This window comes from Ceratosolen solmsi, unplaced genomic scaffold (genome assembly GCF_000503995.2).
Source record: "Ceratosolen solmsi marchali unplaced genomic scaffold, CerSol_1.0 scaffold26, whole genome shotgun sequence".
Taxonomy (NCBI): Eukaryota; Metazoa; Arthropoda; class Insecta; order Hymenoptera; family Agaonidae; genus Ceratosolen; species Ceratosolen solmsi.
In genome coordinates, this window is record NW_011948442.1 from 1,406,970 (window position 1) to 1,423,356 (window position 16,387).

A 16,387-nucleotide genomic window follows, 5' to 3' on the forward strand; every position below is an offset into this window, starting at 1 on the left:
TATATATATGTTTTCCCTATTGTTTTATTGCTATTTAGTGTGTTCGAAAATAATTATATTGATAAATTCTAACAAATAGACCTGCAAAAAAAGGAAAAAAATTATATATATATATATTTATTTATTTTATCGGTTATTAAAATTTTTTCTTTTTTTTATAGGTCTATTCGTTAGAATTTATCAATAATTACTTTATAATAATAATTTATAATTAATTAAATTTTTTTTTAATTGTACAAATTCAATTGTTTGAATGTCTTTTAAAGAATGATATTAAATTTGACTTAATATGAAATTACTTCAAACGATTATGTTGGTGCAAAAGACTGTATGTGTAACTGCGTGTAGTCAATTTGATAGTAAGTGCCGTATCAATAAGTATTTTTGTTTTTTTTTATAGATAAATTAATTTATATTCATTAAATTTTCTAATAATTACAATAATTTTAGAATATAGTTTTAGTTAGAATCTGTTAAGTAATAAAAACTATTTATAAAGCCTTTAATGACTATAGTTTATTATTTGTTCAAGAAATATTACATTTGAAATGTAATCAAACCTAAATTTGCTGTTTTAAGTTTCTATACGCATAATTTCAAGTTCCTATTTCTTCAATATGAAGAATGTATATAGTATCGAGTAGATATACTTTATTTTTAAACTAATATAAGCATTTTATTAGATAAAGTCTTGTTAATATTTAAACATTTACAGAATATTTTAAAATTATTTATTTTTTATATTTATAACAAATTAAGATATTCTATCAATGTATTTTTGTTTAAAATATTAAATTTCTTTGAACTCAGTAATTTGTTGAAAGATAATTGGTCAAATCAACTATTTGCAATAAAAGGAATCATGCATTTATCCGACATATAATAACAGATATATATATTTATGTATAATATAATATAATAAATACAATGTATTAAAAATTCTAATATTATTGTTATATACTATGCTTTTAATGCTTAATTATTTATAGAATGATGATAACACATAATTGATTTGTAGACACCAAGTTAAATCAATTATTTATGTACATGATGTAACTGAAATGTTATAATATTAGTCGATTTCATTTAACAATGGAGAGTTCTATAATTACGGCTAAGATTATACAAAAATTTCCTGAGTCATCTCAATTACAATCAAAATCAAATCAGGTAATTCACTTAACTATTTTTATAGTAATTTTTAGTTAATAAACTAAATAAGATAATTTTATTTTTATAAAATAATTATACATTCACGTAATGAAAATTAATTTTAACCATTACATTTAATAATGTCTATAAGAATTTTTTTATAAATATGTGTTTATGATTTATATTAGGTATTACGAAAGTAATACGAAAAATATTACGAGTTTTACGAAGTTTTACAGTATTACGAAAAATTATATTGCATGAAATTATTGATATTGTTTATTTATTGAATGTGCAAAATAATGCTCGGCTACCTTTTTGCATACTAATTTAATGTTATAGCTACTAAATATATTAATGCATTAGATTTTATTATTTATTAACATAATTTAAATTTTATAAAAATCAATCAATTATATATATATATATATATATATATATATATATATTAGAATTATTAGAATATTTTTAAAAATAATTGTCTAAATATATATTACTAGTTTACTTTTGATTTGTTTTTAGTTTGATAAAAATTTACAAATGGAAATAAAAATAGAAATAATAAAATTCAAGATGAAAAGATAAATTATTATAATATTTTTATAATTATATTCATGAAAAGTTTTATAAATTTAAATCGAAATACGAAAAAATGTGAAATCTGACAAAATCTGACGAAATCTGATACACAAAATGTGCACGTTGAAATCATATGGAAATATATATGTAGAAATAGTGCATTAATTAAGATATTTACAATTAAATAAATTAATGAAATATATATATTTCTCAATTACTCTTTCGGTAACAAAAAAACAATTAAATAGTAACTCTATGAAACTATGTATAATTGTAAAATTAATAGGCATTTATTAGCTCTCATTAAAAAAAATATGTAAATTAATTAAATTACACACCTCCTCTTTTTAAATATATTTCTGTTTAATATTCTCAATCTTAGCCTCAGTTGTTGCCGTAACCTTATACACTTAACCGTCCATTTTTATTAGGCTTTTTCACATTCGAGAAATCCTTTTCTTTCAAGGTTGGTTTTTGCCGCTACCATTTGTAACAAGTGTTGGATTTAACTAAATTCTTCTAAATCGGTTGTATAAAGTATTAAATATGTAAGTAATGTGTAAATATACATAGATAAATGTAAATAAATATAATAATGATCTTACTGCTTGTATATGTGTTAAAATTTAAATATGACCAAGTTAATTTATATCTTAAAGTATATTTAACGTTCCAAAGTTAAGTTCCAAGTAATTATAATTCTACTGGTGCAAATACAAATATGAATATGCAAGTACTATTAAAAACGTAAACATTTTTAATTATAGGTGTTTAAAGTCTTTTTGGATGTATTTAACTATCAAATCAGAAGTCTTAATAAATAAAATATTTCTTTTATTATTATTTTATTACCAGTTTCCATTATTTAAGTTTTAAACCTTCATCGTCAAATAAATCTAAAATCCACCTTTAGTCTTCTCAACTTCAACAGAAAGAACAATAATTTTTAAGAATCTTTAAAAGTAGTACAATATATAACAGTATTTCTTGTTATTAATTTTATTTATATAACTATAAGATTTTAAAATAATTTTAATTTAAAAAGATAAATAAATAGATTGAAAGTTAAATATTGTATTATTTGAATTATTATATATAACTATATTTAATAGAAGCTCTTAATAGTAAAATAGCTTCTTTTCCATCCGTATGACTATTTAAATTTATAGTTATAATATTTTATATTCAATATTTGTTATTCTTCTCTATTTGATCCTACTCCTTATTAACTTATCAAATTACTTATCAGTACCCTAGTTTAATTTATCAAGCTTAAATTATATTATTATTACTTATTTTTAAATATCTTAATTCGATATTTTATACTAAGAAACATATTGAATTGTTGCATATGTAACAATAGACGTATTAGTCCAAGTATATGAAGTAATCAAGTTTTAATCTTAAATTAATCTTAAAATTAATGGGTTTTAATTAGTTTTTCATTGATTTCTAAATGCAAACTTTACACAGGCTTTCCATAATTTTTTGCAAGTATCCCACTTCCTTGGCTGTTACATTTAACGTGATACCCATTCATTATTAATAATGCATGTGTCATTAAAATGTCTAAAGTTCCTCATAACTATAAGAATTTAATATTTAAAGCCCATATTTATTACCTGTTTATCACAGAGGAGCTATAGGCACTAATTTATGAAATCATAGATATAAATTAATGTTAGCTAACCCTCTTTAAATTAGTTTTCATTTATTATTTATCTATACGAGAAATATAAATAGACTTCTAGATATTAAATAGTTGTACGTCTGCTGATTTATATTAAACTTTCGTCGTGCCAAATTATGAAATTATCTAATATCTTGTCATATATTTTACATTATATGTTTTAATTTTATAATAAATTAAACTATTTATATAATCCCTAGAATCTTTATTTTAGAACATTTTTATATTTCTCTTAGAATATATTTTATAATTCATTACAATAAATTTGTAATTAATTTAATCACTTACGTTATAATTAAATATTAAACATAAGACGTTGCATATCATTTTCATCTAATAAAAATTTTTATCTAAATTGTAACAGAATAAAAAGATACTGAATTTCAACACAGATTTTTAAGTCGAAATTAAAGATTGATTCAACTGACAAATCGTCTCAATTCATTTTACAATTTTTATTGTCTCAATAAAATGATATGCAACGTCTTATGTTTAATGTGATTAACAAGAAAAAAAATATACACTTGCACTTGTTAATCTTAATATAATTAACAGATTTACTTTAAGGCATATTTCTTCCCTTAGAATCCCATTTAATGACGTTAAAACTATTTTATTATACTATCTAAATCTATATAATCATAGGATAATTGTCACGAATCATTACTATTATATTTAATGATAAAGTTTAATATATTTAAAAGTTTTCCAAAGATGTTTAATTGATGTAAAGTTGGATAAATGTTTTTAAATACATTTTATATATATTATCTTCATAAATAAAATCAATATGAAAATTATTGTGCATTACACATTATTATTTGATATCAGAATAGTTTTATTTAACATTATAGTATATTTCCTAATAGATTTCAATTTATTTACTGATATTATATTCTTAAAAAATGTTCCATTAAAAAATAATATATTCTAATTAAAATTTATTTATTTTTGACAATTTAGAATAAATCTAAATAAAAAAGAGATTAATAAATTATATTTAGACAAGTTAATAAATATAAAATTATACACCTAAAATTATGTAACAATTTTTATCGAGAAATCAGAAAAGAAAATCAAATAATGCTTTAATAAGTTACTAGTAATTATTTATCACTTCTAAAATTAAATTAGTATTCTTATTTATTATTATATAACATCTATATTAGTCATATATCTGTAATCTTCAAGTATGATATTACCTGAAGTATTTGTTTAAATGTATTTATGTTTCATAATTTTTTAAATATTGATTTAATATATTTAATATATATTAGAAATATTAAAAAAATGATTAATGACATTTTTGTAAGTTTTTTATGTATAAAATATTATATACGTATTATTTATTTATAACTGTTACGTAGAAATAACTTTTTTCGTAGAATAATTTTTTTTCGTAGACTAATCTGTTCTTAAATAACTTAAAAATAAAGTTATACATAATAAACAGGTAAATAAATCTTAATTAATTAAAAGAATAAACAATATTATTTACAATTCGTATATATTATTTAATAAATATTATTTACAATTACTGTTCAGTCTAAACTAGAAAATTATATTTACTTTATTTATTTACTATAATGTATAATGTATATAGTATAATGTGTAATCAATGTATAATAGCTAATATCAGTATTATTTCTAATTATCATTTATACGTAAACTTTTTTTACTAAAATATAAAAATTTTTCACATTTTAATATAGGAACAATTTTAAAAGTTGATGTTGACGTTACTTTTATTATCCGAAAATCAGTACTATAATTTATTAGTTCTCCAGTTTTAATTTAATAGACCTTTTCAATGATGTAAATTAGAAATTGAATTTTTTGCTATCATTTAATACTATTATGTATTTTTTATTTATTTTATTTATTTTTTCTATCATAAATATAACTTTTTAATGTAATTACAATTACATATTAAAGTAAAAGATATTTTTTAAATTATGTATTTCAGAAAATATTAAAGATTAAAAACAATTATATATGAATCGTAACAAATTAGCTAGTGACATACATTTCCAAATTATTTAATTAATTATTTAATTAAATTATTATTTAATGCGCTTTTCGATAATTATAGGAACACTACTATCTGTTTAAATCTTATATTTTTTATAATACCAATTTGTTAGAATAATTAAATATGTATTTAGAAGTAAAGCATTGAAAACCTTTATTAATAATAAATTATTGCTGCCAGTGCATCGATACCTTGGATGATAGCGCAGGCAGTTGATACATATGTTCTTCTCGGTTACAGACCGCTTTCCGTTCTGTAACCAATAAATCGATGAATTTTTTGCATGATGGCAGCGTGTGATCACCTTGACAACAAATGCATGTTGTGGTGCGGTCTGAAGCTTTTGGCGGGTTGGATTCTTCAGCCTGTATAGTAGACTGATAGGCCCGTACTGGCTTCCTCTTGATGGTTTTGAGATTCTGTGGTCGACTACTAGTTGGTGATGGCCTGCTGTGTTCCAAGGCTCGTATTCTGGCATTTAAGAAGGAGTTGAATTGTTCGAATGTGGGATACTTGGATGTATCACTTATCGAACTCTCCCATTGATTCCACGTATACTGAGTAAATCTCTTAACAGTTTTGTATACCATCATACAATCCCATGGATCAGTATCGATTTGGGGTTGTCGCAGTTTCTTTAGCATGTCGCTACAGTTACCGCGAGCATCTTCTATGTCGCCTGCATCATCTTTCAATGGGGGACAGTCAGAGCAGAATTCACTGATATGAGATTGTATTATTCTGTGAGGGTCCTCAAACTTTTCTGACAGGGTCTGTCATGATAGGTGGAACGAATCGTTTTCAAATCGAAAGCGTGATATAGTCTTGGCAGCTTTACCTGTCAGTGATCTTCTTAGATAATAAAGTTTTTGTACATCGCTATATTTCTTTTTGTTAGTGACTATTGAGACAAATAAGTCTCGGAACATGGGCCATTCTAAGTAGTCGCCTGTGAATTTAGAAATTTGGATATCTGGTAAGCAGCTCATGTCCATTTCTGTTTTTATCCCGGGTGACCTTCAGCACTGTATTGATTCCTTTGCTTCTTTCAGCTTGGATATCAAGTTGTTGAATTTTGAACTCACATCTACATATAGATTGAATTCATCTCGTTGGACGTTATTTATGAAATACTCATGTGAATCCATTGCTATCGACCATGTTGAGTCCAGATAGATTTGTTCCTTAATAAATGTTTTGTGTAGTTTATCTAGTATTCCTTTAAGACCCATTGTTTCCTCTAATGTTGTGTCGGAATGACTTGTAGGGACACGTAGTTCTAAATCCTTTAATGAATCTATTCGAAGGCGTTGAGCTCTGGTCTTAGCGTTGAGCTCTGACGGATGTTTGTCCTTAATGCTACTGCGAGTTTCGTGTGGTTTTTTATCTTGAGTGATGGATACGTTAATATTGGTTTCCTTGGGTTGGCTTTTATCTTGGTATGACATTTTCCTGAAATAATGTAACGTTAGAAAATAAAAATTGTTGTTGAGTACTCACTTGTCCTGGAGATTCAAGAGTATTCCTTGATAATGTGTAGTAATTATTAAGTCTTCTTTATATAACAGTTCTTCTTGTGTAAATACTGATTAATATAATAACTTCCGCTTGTTCGGCTCAGAGGACAAATGTGTGTTGACCCCTTTTCTCTAGCTATCCGGCTCGAAGGACCAAAAAATGTACAAAATGTATTCGCCGTTCTGGCTTGTTTTACGAAGACCGGTTCGAAGGATACAAATTGATGCCGTTGACAACTCTAAAAAACTACTGTGTAAAAATAGCCGAATTAAACGTATATGTTTTTAAATACATTGATATATATATATGATCCATTGATAAACTTATTTTTAAACATTAAATAATATAAAATCACTGTACAAAATGTATTCGCCGTTCTGGCTTGTTTTACGAAGACCGGTTCGAAGGATACAAATTGATGCCGTTGACAACTCTGAGATCACGGATGTTGTGTGATAGCGATGAAAAGTCAAAGTGGAAGGGATATTATAATAATTCAATGTAAATATATCTGGTGGTTATGCTGCTTATTCTGTTATTTATTGTTGACAAGGTTGACTAGTATTACTATTATCAATTATTGAAAAACTCTTGTGGTGGATGATTGTGTTTGCTGTGGCAAACGTATACTCGTCTAATGCATGGTGATGTTTCGAATGTGAGCACAGAATGGCGCGAAGTTTTATTCGTCGACATTCACACTGTTCATGTGAGCACGTGCGTGGTTGAGATTATGGTTGTAATGTAGTGTGACACATGTAACTATTGTCACTTGAGGATATATTCAGGTAATAGCAAGCGTACCTTAGTCCTGATATTGGCGTACTGCAATTATTCAGTTGTTCAGTAAGAGTTTGAAAGGCTTTTACCTCGTAAAGGATACTGCTACGTGTTCCGTCTGCTATGAGCGTTGAATGGCATGCTGAGTAGATTCATTAGCGTCCGACTTTGAACTAAGTTGAGGATAAGACGGTAAGACTCGCATCAGCTGTCGCGAACTTGGCGACGAGTTTGGTATTATCCCGCACTGTCTCTCTGAAGAGAGCCTCAATTCCTTATGATGCTTGTCGATGACTTAAACTTTGAATCTTAAATGTTAGTTAATTATTGTAGTAGTGATACTACTCATGAAGACTAATCGCGGTCTCAGTCGCGGAACTTCCATTTCTTTCTTGATGAGGACTTCAACTGACACTTGTCTTCCTAACTGTCCTTCCTTGAGGACTTGTACCGAAAGTTGTCTTGAACTACGTTAAAGGGGACTTTTCACTTCCTATTTGACTAAGGACTTTATTGAGAGTGTTTGAATATTGAAAATGTGCCTTTTAAATATATTTGCTGGTCATGAACTTCACTTGAATCTCTTCCCTTATTTTCTGTCCAATCAGAGTGTTCCTCACTTACAGAGCGAGGGCAGTGCCTATTGTGGCTTCATAGTTAATTAAAGGCGTTGTTGTCTGTTGGTCTCGTTGCCTCTGACGCATCTGGTGACAGTATGACAACTTGTTGACAGTGGGAAGGGGGGGCAGTAGATACCGTTTTGAATATAGTTACCGAGCAGAACGAATCCGTACAGATGCCTAATGAGTTGGGTTTTTCCGAGTTTATTATCTTGTTTTTCCAGATGTTTTATGACGCTATTGGTAGATGGTTGTGAGCAAGAAATTTCCGAAAACGACAAATTTACGATGTTATTTTGCCAGATGATTTATTGACAAGGGCCGTTCTTACAATCTCGAACATAAATATTCTAACTATATTTATACAAAAACTTATTTGTTATATTTTTTGATATATAAAAAATACTTTTTTGAATGTAGATTTTTTATATGTAAAAATTAAAATGATAATAATAAAAATAAATATTTCGTTAAAGTACAAAAAATGTATTTTAATAAAATATTAATATTTATAAAGAAAAACTGTTGTTGTTATATAACCCGTAGTCTAAATTAAAATTAAAATAAAATAATAGTCTGAATTGAAATTGCCAACATATGTTATGATATATTACAGTTTTTTTTTTGGTTATTGAAGAACTAATTTGTATTATGCATAATACTTATCAAAGAACATCTATGTTTATTATATTTCTACACATGTATAATCCTTTTTTATTTCATAAAATAAATATTATATTAATTTAAATTAGTATTAATGATCCTCTAAAGATATGTGCATTATATTTATTATCCATTTTTAGGAGTTACAAGTAGGAACTGTTTCCTTATATGGTGTTCATATTGTTTCATTAATAATTGAAAGCCAAGAAAGGCTATGTCTAGCACAAATTAGTAATACTCTCCTAAAACAGTTTAGTTACAACGAGATACATAATAGACGAGTAGCTCTTGGCATAACATGCGTTCAATGTACACCAGTTCAATTAGAAATTCTTCGACGTGCTGGTGCTATGCCAATGTCCTCAAGAAGATGTGGTATGATCACCCGTAGGGAAGCAGAACGTTTATGTAAATCTTTTCTTGGTGATAATGCACCACCTAGGTACTCTTTCAGATTATTAAATACACTTATTAATTTTTAATAAATATTTAAAATATTAAAATTTAGAAATATTTTTTTAAACAATGAATACATATTTCACGCAATTAAAAAATTGTTTTTTCGATAATCATAAAACATTTTTTCAATTGTATTTCGTTGTACTTAATTCATTTATTATAACATGATATAATTATTATTGCTTTTAAGAACAATTTCAAGTCGCTTACCGTCTACTATAAGAATTTAAGACACTTGAATGGAATAGATTAAATATAAAGCAGAATGAATTTTATAAGATAAATAGTGAATTATTTATATAAATACAATCTCAGGGATACCATGAAAGACGTCACATAGATTGCTAGATCAATGATGAACTTTAAATAAACAAAAATTTAGTTTCTTTATTTCAGTGCAATTTATATATTGCTAAAAAGTGATTTATGTGAAATTATTATTTTATATTATTTTGTATCTATAAATATATAGCCTATTATATAATAATAATTTTTAAAGTATATAAAAATAAAATTCTATTAGTTTAAAAAGATTTTATTTAATTTAATTTCTAATTATTTCATAAAATTTTCAACGATTACTTCATTTTGACTTTCTACATAAATCTATTATTGTTTTATTCCAATATAGATTTTATTAAATAAATAATCAAAATGGAATGATGTAAACATAAAAATATATAGTAAGTATAACAATATTATAAAATTAACATAATTATAGATATAGAATTGTCAAAGAAATAAATATATGCTACCAAAAATCAGACATATCCTGATTAATCGTCTTATTGTGTATTTATGTTTAATTTTTCGTATTTGATATAATTATATAAGAAAAACTCAGTGAAAAAAATATTTTAACAATTTATTTATTAAAAAATATATATTAAATTATGAATATTATTAGAAAATGAATTAATAGTCCCATTATTGATATTCAAAATTTGGATTATATATACTTATAAACAGCATATTCTTTCTGTTCGAATTTTAACGTTTTAATTTATGGCTCGAACTGCCATTTAAATAGTTCAGTGGATTAATCTCTCGCAATAGCGATTAGAAAGAAAGAAGGCATAAATGGAAGGGATGAAAAGTATAATGTAATATATTTGAGTTCGATTATTAATTTATTCTGCTTATGAATTATAATATTGTAGCGTTGTTGGTTACTTCTATTGAGATTGAGGAGTATTCTATTGTAGTGGTGTCAGTTCTTTCTTGAGCTCTTGATTGTCTGAGATTTGAATTGCAATTCGCGCTGTGGCAAGTGACACTGATGTGAGATGCCTTACTCAATAATAATACTAATATAGAATTACAATGAGCACTAAACTGAATTTATCGTAGAACAGTACTGAGAGCCAGCCGTGTAGTGACTGACTAGATGTTAAACGTACAGTGTGTAGCGCGTCAAGGGCTGCTCTTAAATATTCACGTAGAAGCTTGCGACATCGGTAGCGCACGGGTGCCTGTTGCTATGCCGATCATTATGGTGACGTCACTAGAATATAGCCTAGAGAGTTCATCGGCATTGCTACTTGGATTTTAGAATCTAATATTCGAGTATTTAGCGTATTGAAATTTCCCGACTTCGCTGAATTGTGTTTATACGTAAATATCCAGGTGTTTATACCTCTCCCACTTTTGTATTCCGCCTTTAGCTGCTTCCATTCCGAACACTTTCAAATAATTATATATTTTTAGTATTAAAGATATAATTATAAATTAACTATATAAATATAATTTAATTTATGGTTACTCTTGATCATTTTTTAAGAGTTGTATGCTGTAGTTTATATTTAAACATTTGATTATATAATATTCATTAGTTGTATTACTTAATTAGTTATTAATAAAACTGCTATTTATAATATGAATATATCATAAGATTTCTTTGCATTGGTGCAAGAGCATGAAAACAATTTCTCTCTTTATAGTCAATAATTAAGAATAAATATAATTTAGTGAAGTACATTTTATGTTAACAACATTATAATATTAAGCAATAAAACTATAGAAAACTAGAAAAAATAGAGTATCCGAAATAGATTTCAACAATTTTTGAGATAGATTCTCTAAGAAGATATTTTATTTTTTTATATGGTTTATGTAAAAGTAATATAAAAATTAATCTGAAAATAACAAGTTTATGACATCAAGAATTTATTCTAACTAAAATTGTACCTTTAAATGTAAAAACTTTTTTTATCAAGAACATGAACATAATTATTTATAAGTTGAATAGTGAACATACTAGATGAAAGTATGTTTTTGATGCATAATTGGTCACCACATTATTGTGTGAATATATAATTCTATCCTGATCTAAAATTATTTAACTAAGGTATGTTAGTCTTTCAAATACGATACTAAATTATCTTTTTACAATCAAAATTACATGTCTACGATTAGTTCTTTGATATGACCAACTTGCTTCACGTTCAAATAAATCAGTATCAATAGTAATATTATTAACTACGTGGATTCTCAATACAATCATAAGAACTTCCATTTATATTAAAAGTATTTGTACGTTGAATTTTGTTAGAGTACAATTAATGACCAAAACTTGATCATTTAAATAACGAATTCTCTAAAAAAAGCTTTTCTTGCTGACGAGTTTATTAAGTACTGTTCTATTTTGAATAATTAGTATTTCGATCATTTTAATTTTTATTGCTACTATACTGAGCAAAAATTAAAAAATATATTTAGACTATCATATTTAACATCATACAAAAGTAACTATATATCATAACATACACTTTGGTCTTCGACTATTTTCTGATGGCTGGAATTCCAAACAATACCTATAATACTTAAATGAACTTAAATCATACGAGTTTTATAATTAACTGCAAGACAAAATAATAAATACTGTTCTCTTTTTAATTTTATAAAGGTAATTGTTCGAACTGCGAGATAAATATGTATTATGGAAGCATTTATTTTATATGTTAAACACTCATAACGGTTAGTTAAAGCCTAAAAATTTAAGAAACTGCACTATATTTTCATCTAATCTCAGTTTAAATATGGTTAACAATTAGGATCATTAAAAGTATAAACAACATAACTTATAGATTATTATAACGTGTCATTCTACATTTGTTCCAAATTAGATAAACTATCATTTCTAAATTAAATTACAGACAACATATTCAGCAAGTGTTAATAAGTAAGCTGATATTTTAAAGTTTTAAATCTGCAGCCATTTTTTAAAGTCGATTCAATGTTATACTTAAAGAATAGTCGATAAAATATACTGTCACGAACATATTTAAAAATTGTATTTAGTGAGTTTCGAAACTCTCAAATGCAATCTTTACATAAAAACGAAAAGTCAAGATTTTGTTAGTATATTAACTTTTTAATGGATATTTAAAATTCACTGCTCTAAACATTTATTTAATACTGAAAAACTTTTGCAACTATTGTTTCAAATTTGTTTCGTATGCATTATTAAAATAAAATGCAATAATTAAATTTCACTAAAATAACCTGAATTCTACTTATAGATTCGGTACTTGTATTTCTCAAAATCAAAAAGGGATATGCAATAAAAAATTATGTATTCACATTTTCTATTTATATACAACTTCTGATCTAATAAAACGCCAAATGTAGATAAAAACCATATATTGAAGACATGTAGTTTAAACAAAAGTTTCACTTAATTTAAAAGAATAATATCTATGAACTTACGGCAACAACAGTTGAACCACAACTATTAGTTAATGGTGATTTTTATAGACCTGGATATATATATCGAATTATAAAAGTCGTAAATTTCACATGAATATCTAATACAAAATTTCTGAAATGATAGGTAAATCCAACAAAAATAACCAAAAATAATATTATACCAAATTACTTTACAAAATATGTTCAGATTTTACTATTCATTAGATAGAAGAAAATTAAAACAAAACCGTAGAATTAAAAAAAAATCATTATTCCAAACCAGTTTCTAATTAAAATTATATGAATTTGCTGTAAAATGTACACCATTTTAATATTCAAATAATCTAGTAATAGCATATTAAATTAAATTTAATATATTAGTAAAATTCAACAGAATAACTATATTGAAATAAGATGAATTAAATAAAATTTTTCTATCTTGGAAAAATTATTGCATCAAAGAATTTGAACGTATTATTGCAGGAAAATTACTGTTACTACTGAGATTTTATATAATATTTTTAAACACAATAAACAACCAAATAAAGCATTTTATACAAATTTGTTGTATATTTCATACCTAATATGTGAACAAAAATATATTAATACCTAAAAATATAGTCTTTCCTTTTATTAAATATAATAAATAATGAATAGTTAATAATCTATGAATATCGAAATGAGTGTATGATAGAATGAATAGATGAGTATTTCTTCATTAATGTTGGTGGCGATAAGTCTGTACGTGCAATCTTGATAGCCTGGAGCGTGATTCCCCTTCTTCCTTTGGGTTGAGAAGTTGTAGTTGGAGACTCTTGGTGGTAGGGGCAGCAAGTTGGTGCCGTCTTAGCAGCCGGCGTGGGGTGAGCTGTAGTGTGCGGAGTGGTGAGAGAACGTCCGTGTAACGTTACTGTTTGTGTACGTAAGCTCAAATTTGTATATATTGTATATGTAATTGTAGTCGTGTTATTGCTGCACGTTCGTGTGCTCGATGTAGGCGTAAACCGCGGTGTAGAGATAAGATGTAAGAACGAACGTCGGCGTTACTTACATGCGGGCGTAAATCGCGAGTGTAGAGTGGCGGTCCTGTCGTGATGGATGCTTGTTAACTAGTAAGAAGTAGTAAGGAACGAGCGTCTGCGTTGCTTACGGAGACGTAGGTGCCGGTATAGTTGTGGCATCGCTATTAGTTCCTTAGGTTGCTTGATACTTGCCATGGCCTCACAATGGCGATTGCAGGGTTGGATAGCGAGCCCGATGCCGAGAGTGCGGGATTGGTACTAGCAAGAATTTATCACAGCATGCGCAGCTCCTTAAATATTCTCGTACGAACTGGATGCGCCGATAGCGCATCGGTGGCTGTTAATATACCGCTATTTGTCGTGACGTCAATAGGGCATAGCTTTGTAGGGTTCATTTGTTATTATTTCTCGGAATTATAGTCGTATTTTCGAGTTTTTCGGCTAGAAGCATTCTTTGAGTCCGTTGGCCAATGTTTACAAAACAAATGTTCGCGCGCTCACACCTCTCCCACTTTGCATTCCGCTTAAAACTGCTGTAATCCGTAACAGCAATATAATATGCATATAAATAATTTAATATGTATATATAATAATAATAGAAATATTTTAAACTTATGTTTTAAATACTTTGAATAATTAGATGTATTATTATTATCTATATTACTAATATAGCGTTTATTTGTCTGCGTTAAAAACTTCTGAATTCAAAGCTCACATGAGAATTAATCTTCGAGTATGCATTCTTTAATTGATCTTACCAAACAAGAGGATAAGAGTGGATCAAGAGACGATAGATCGCAATTTTTATAAAACAAGAAAGATATTAGATAAATTGATATTTATTCATCGAGTTAGGAACACAAGAAAGTTTACAAATTAACCTAATGGTGTTTCCACATAATAAAGATATTTTTCAGTAGATTTCATCAAACTCGCAAACGAAATTTTTTTATTTGTTTATAATAAATATGTACTCTATCCAATATTTTATTTTTTGTAATTTGCCATTTCTATTTTTCATAAGGTAATATTATAATACATTTAAATTATTTTAATAAAATATTACGATACAAGTAATATACATGTAAGGAAGCAACATCAAGAAACAATACAAAGTACTATGGCAAAGTAATGACCAACAAAACCATTGAAATATGACAAAGTATGAATATTTAACTAGCAGCTATACTGTTTACTTACTGTTTGTTACATAATAATATAATAAGAAAAACTTCGTGGCGATGTTATTTCATATGTTATAAAACTTGCTTATTAATTACTTACCATAGTCACCTCAATAATCGTTAAATAAACATGCTGATATTCCACAAACAAATTAAACAATTTATTGAACTTATGATAACATTTGCAGTATGATAAAATATCGAATTATATTCTTTTTTTGAAAAAGAGCATAACTAATATTTCGTTATTATTATTATTTGATTTATTATTTTCTTTTATTTTTTATAGAAGATAAGTTTGTAAGAAATTTTTTTCCTTTACATAAATATAGAAAAGTGAGAATCAAATTTCTGTTCTAATAAAAGTGTATATATAATTGCATATATATAAGTGTATGAAATAAAAAGTCTGGACTTTACAGACAATAAATAGAAAAAAAAATCACAAATGTTTTTGAACGTATGAATAGGATACCTTTAATGTTTGGTATCCGTTTACGTTGTTTCTTTATTTATGTTTTCCAAAGTTCAAACTTTTCTCAATAGCCTGTTATTCAAAGAAACTAGATAACAATAGAACATCAAAAAGACATCTTACTTGAGAAGCTATTATAACATTATACAGTAAACAACATGACAAATTATCAACTCAATTATCTTCCACCGCAAAAGAAAAATTTGTTAATAATACTGTTCGGATTTAAAGGGTTAGCTTATGGCTCGAACTGCCAATTCAATAGTTCAGTGGATTAGTCTCTCGGCAGGATAATTTTAAAGGAAATCAATAACGGACAAGGCTGAAAAATATAATATATTTATTTTAAAACAAGGTTTAATGAGTGTAAACAATTATAATTATATTGTACTGTTGTGTAGAAATAAATAATTCTGTTGGATTATTCAAAAGATGTGTTCGTGTGATTTTTCTGCTATAAAGGCTTTTTTGGATATTGCTGTGTTGCTTTGAGGCTATGTTGATGTTGTCAATGTCAGCTGATGTC

General features: G+C 26.4%; 1 protein-coding gene across 1 annotated transcript in view; it reads left to right on the forward strand.

The window, feature by feature from the left end:
• The first annotated feature begins 1,092 nt into the window (after positions 1-1,092).
• Positions 1,093-16,387, forward strand: part of fuss (SKI family transcriptional corepressor fussel) — a 20,471-nt gene continuing 5,176 nt past the window's right edge. Inside the window, exons 1-2 of the mRNA XM_011504095.1 lie at positions 1,093-1,170; positions 9,175-9,476. Of these exons, the coding sequence (XP_011502397.1) occupies positions 1,093-1,170; positions 9,175-9,476 (380 nt within the window). The remainder of the gene's footprint in view (positions 1,171-9,174; positions 9,477-16,387) is intronic.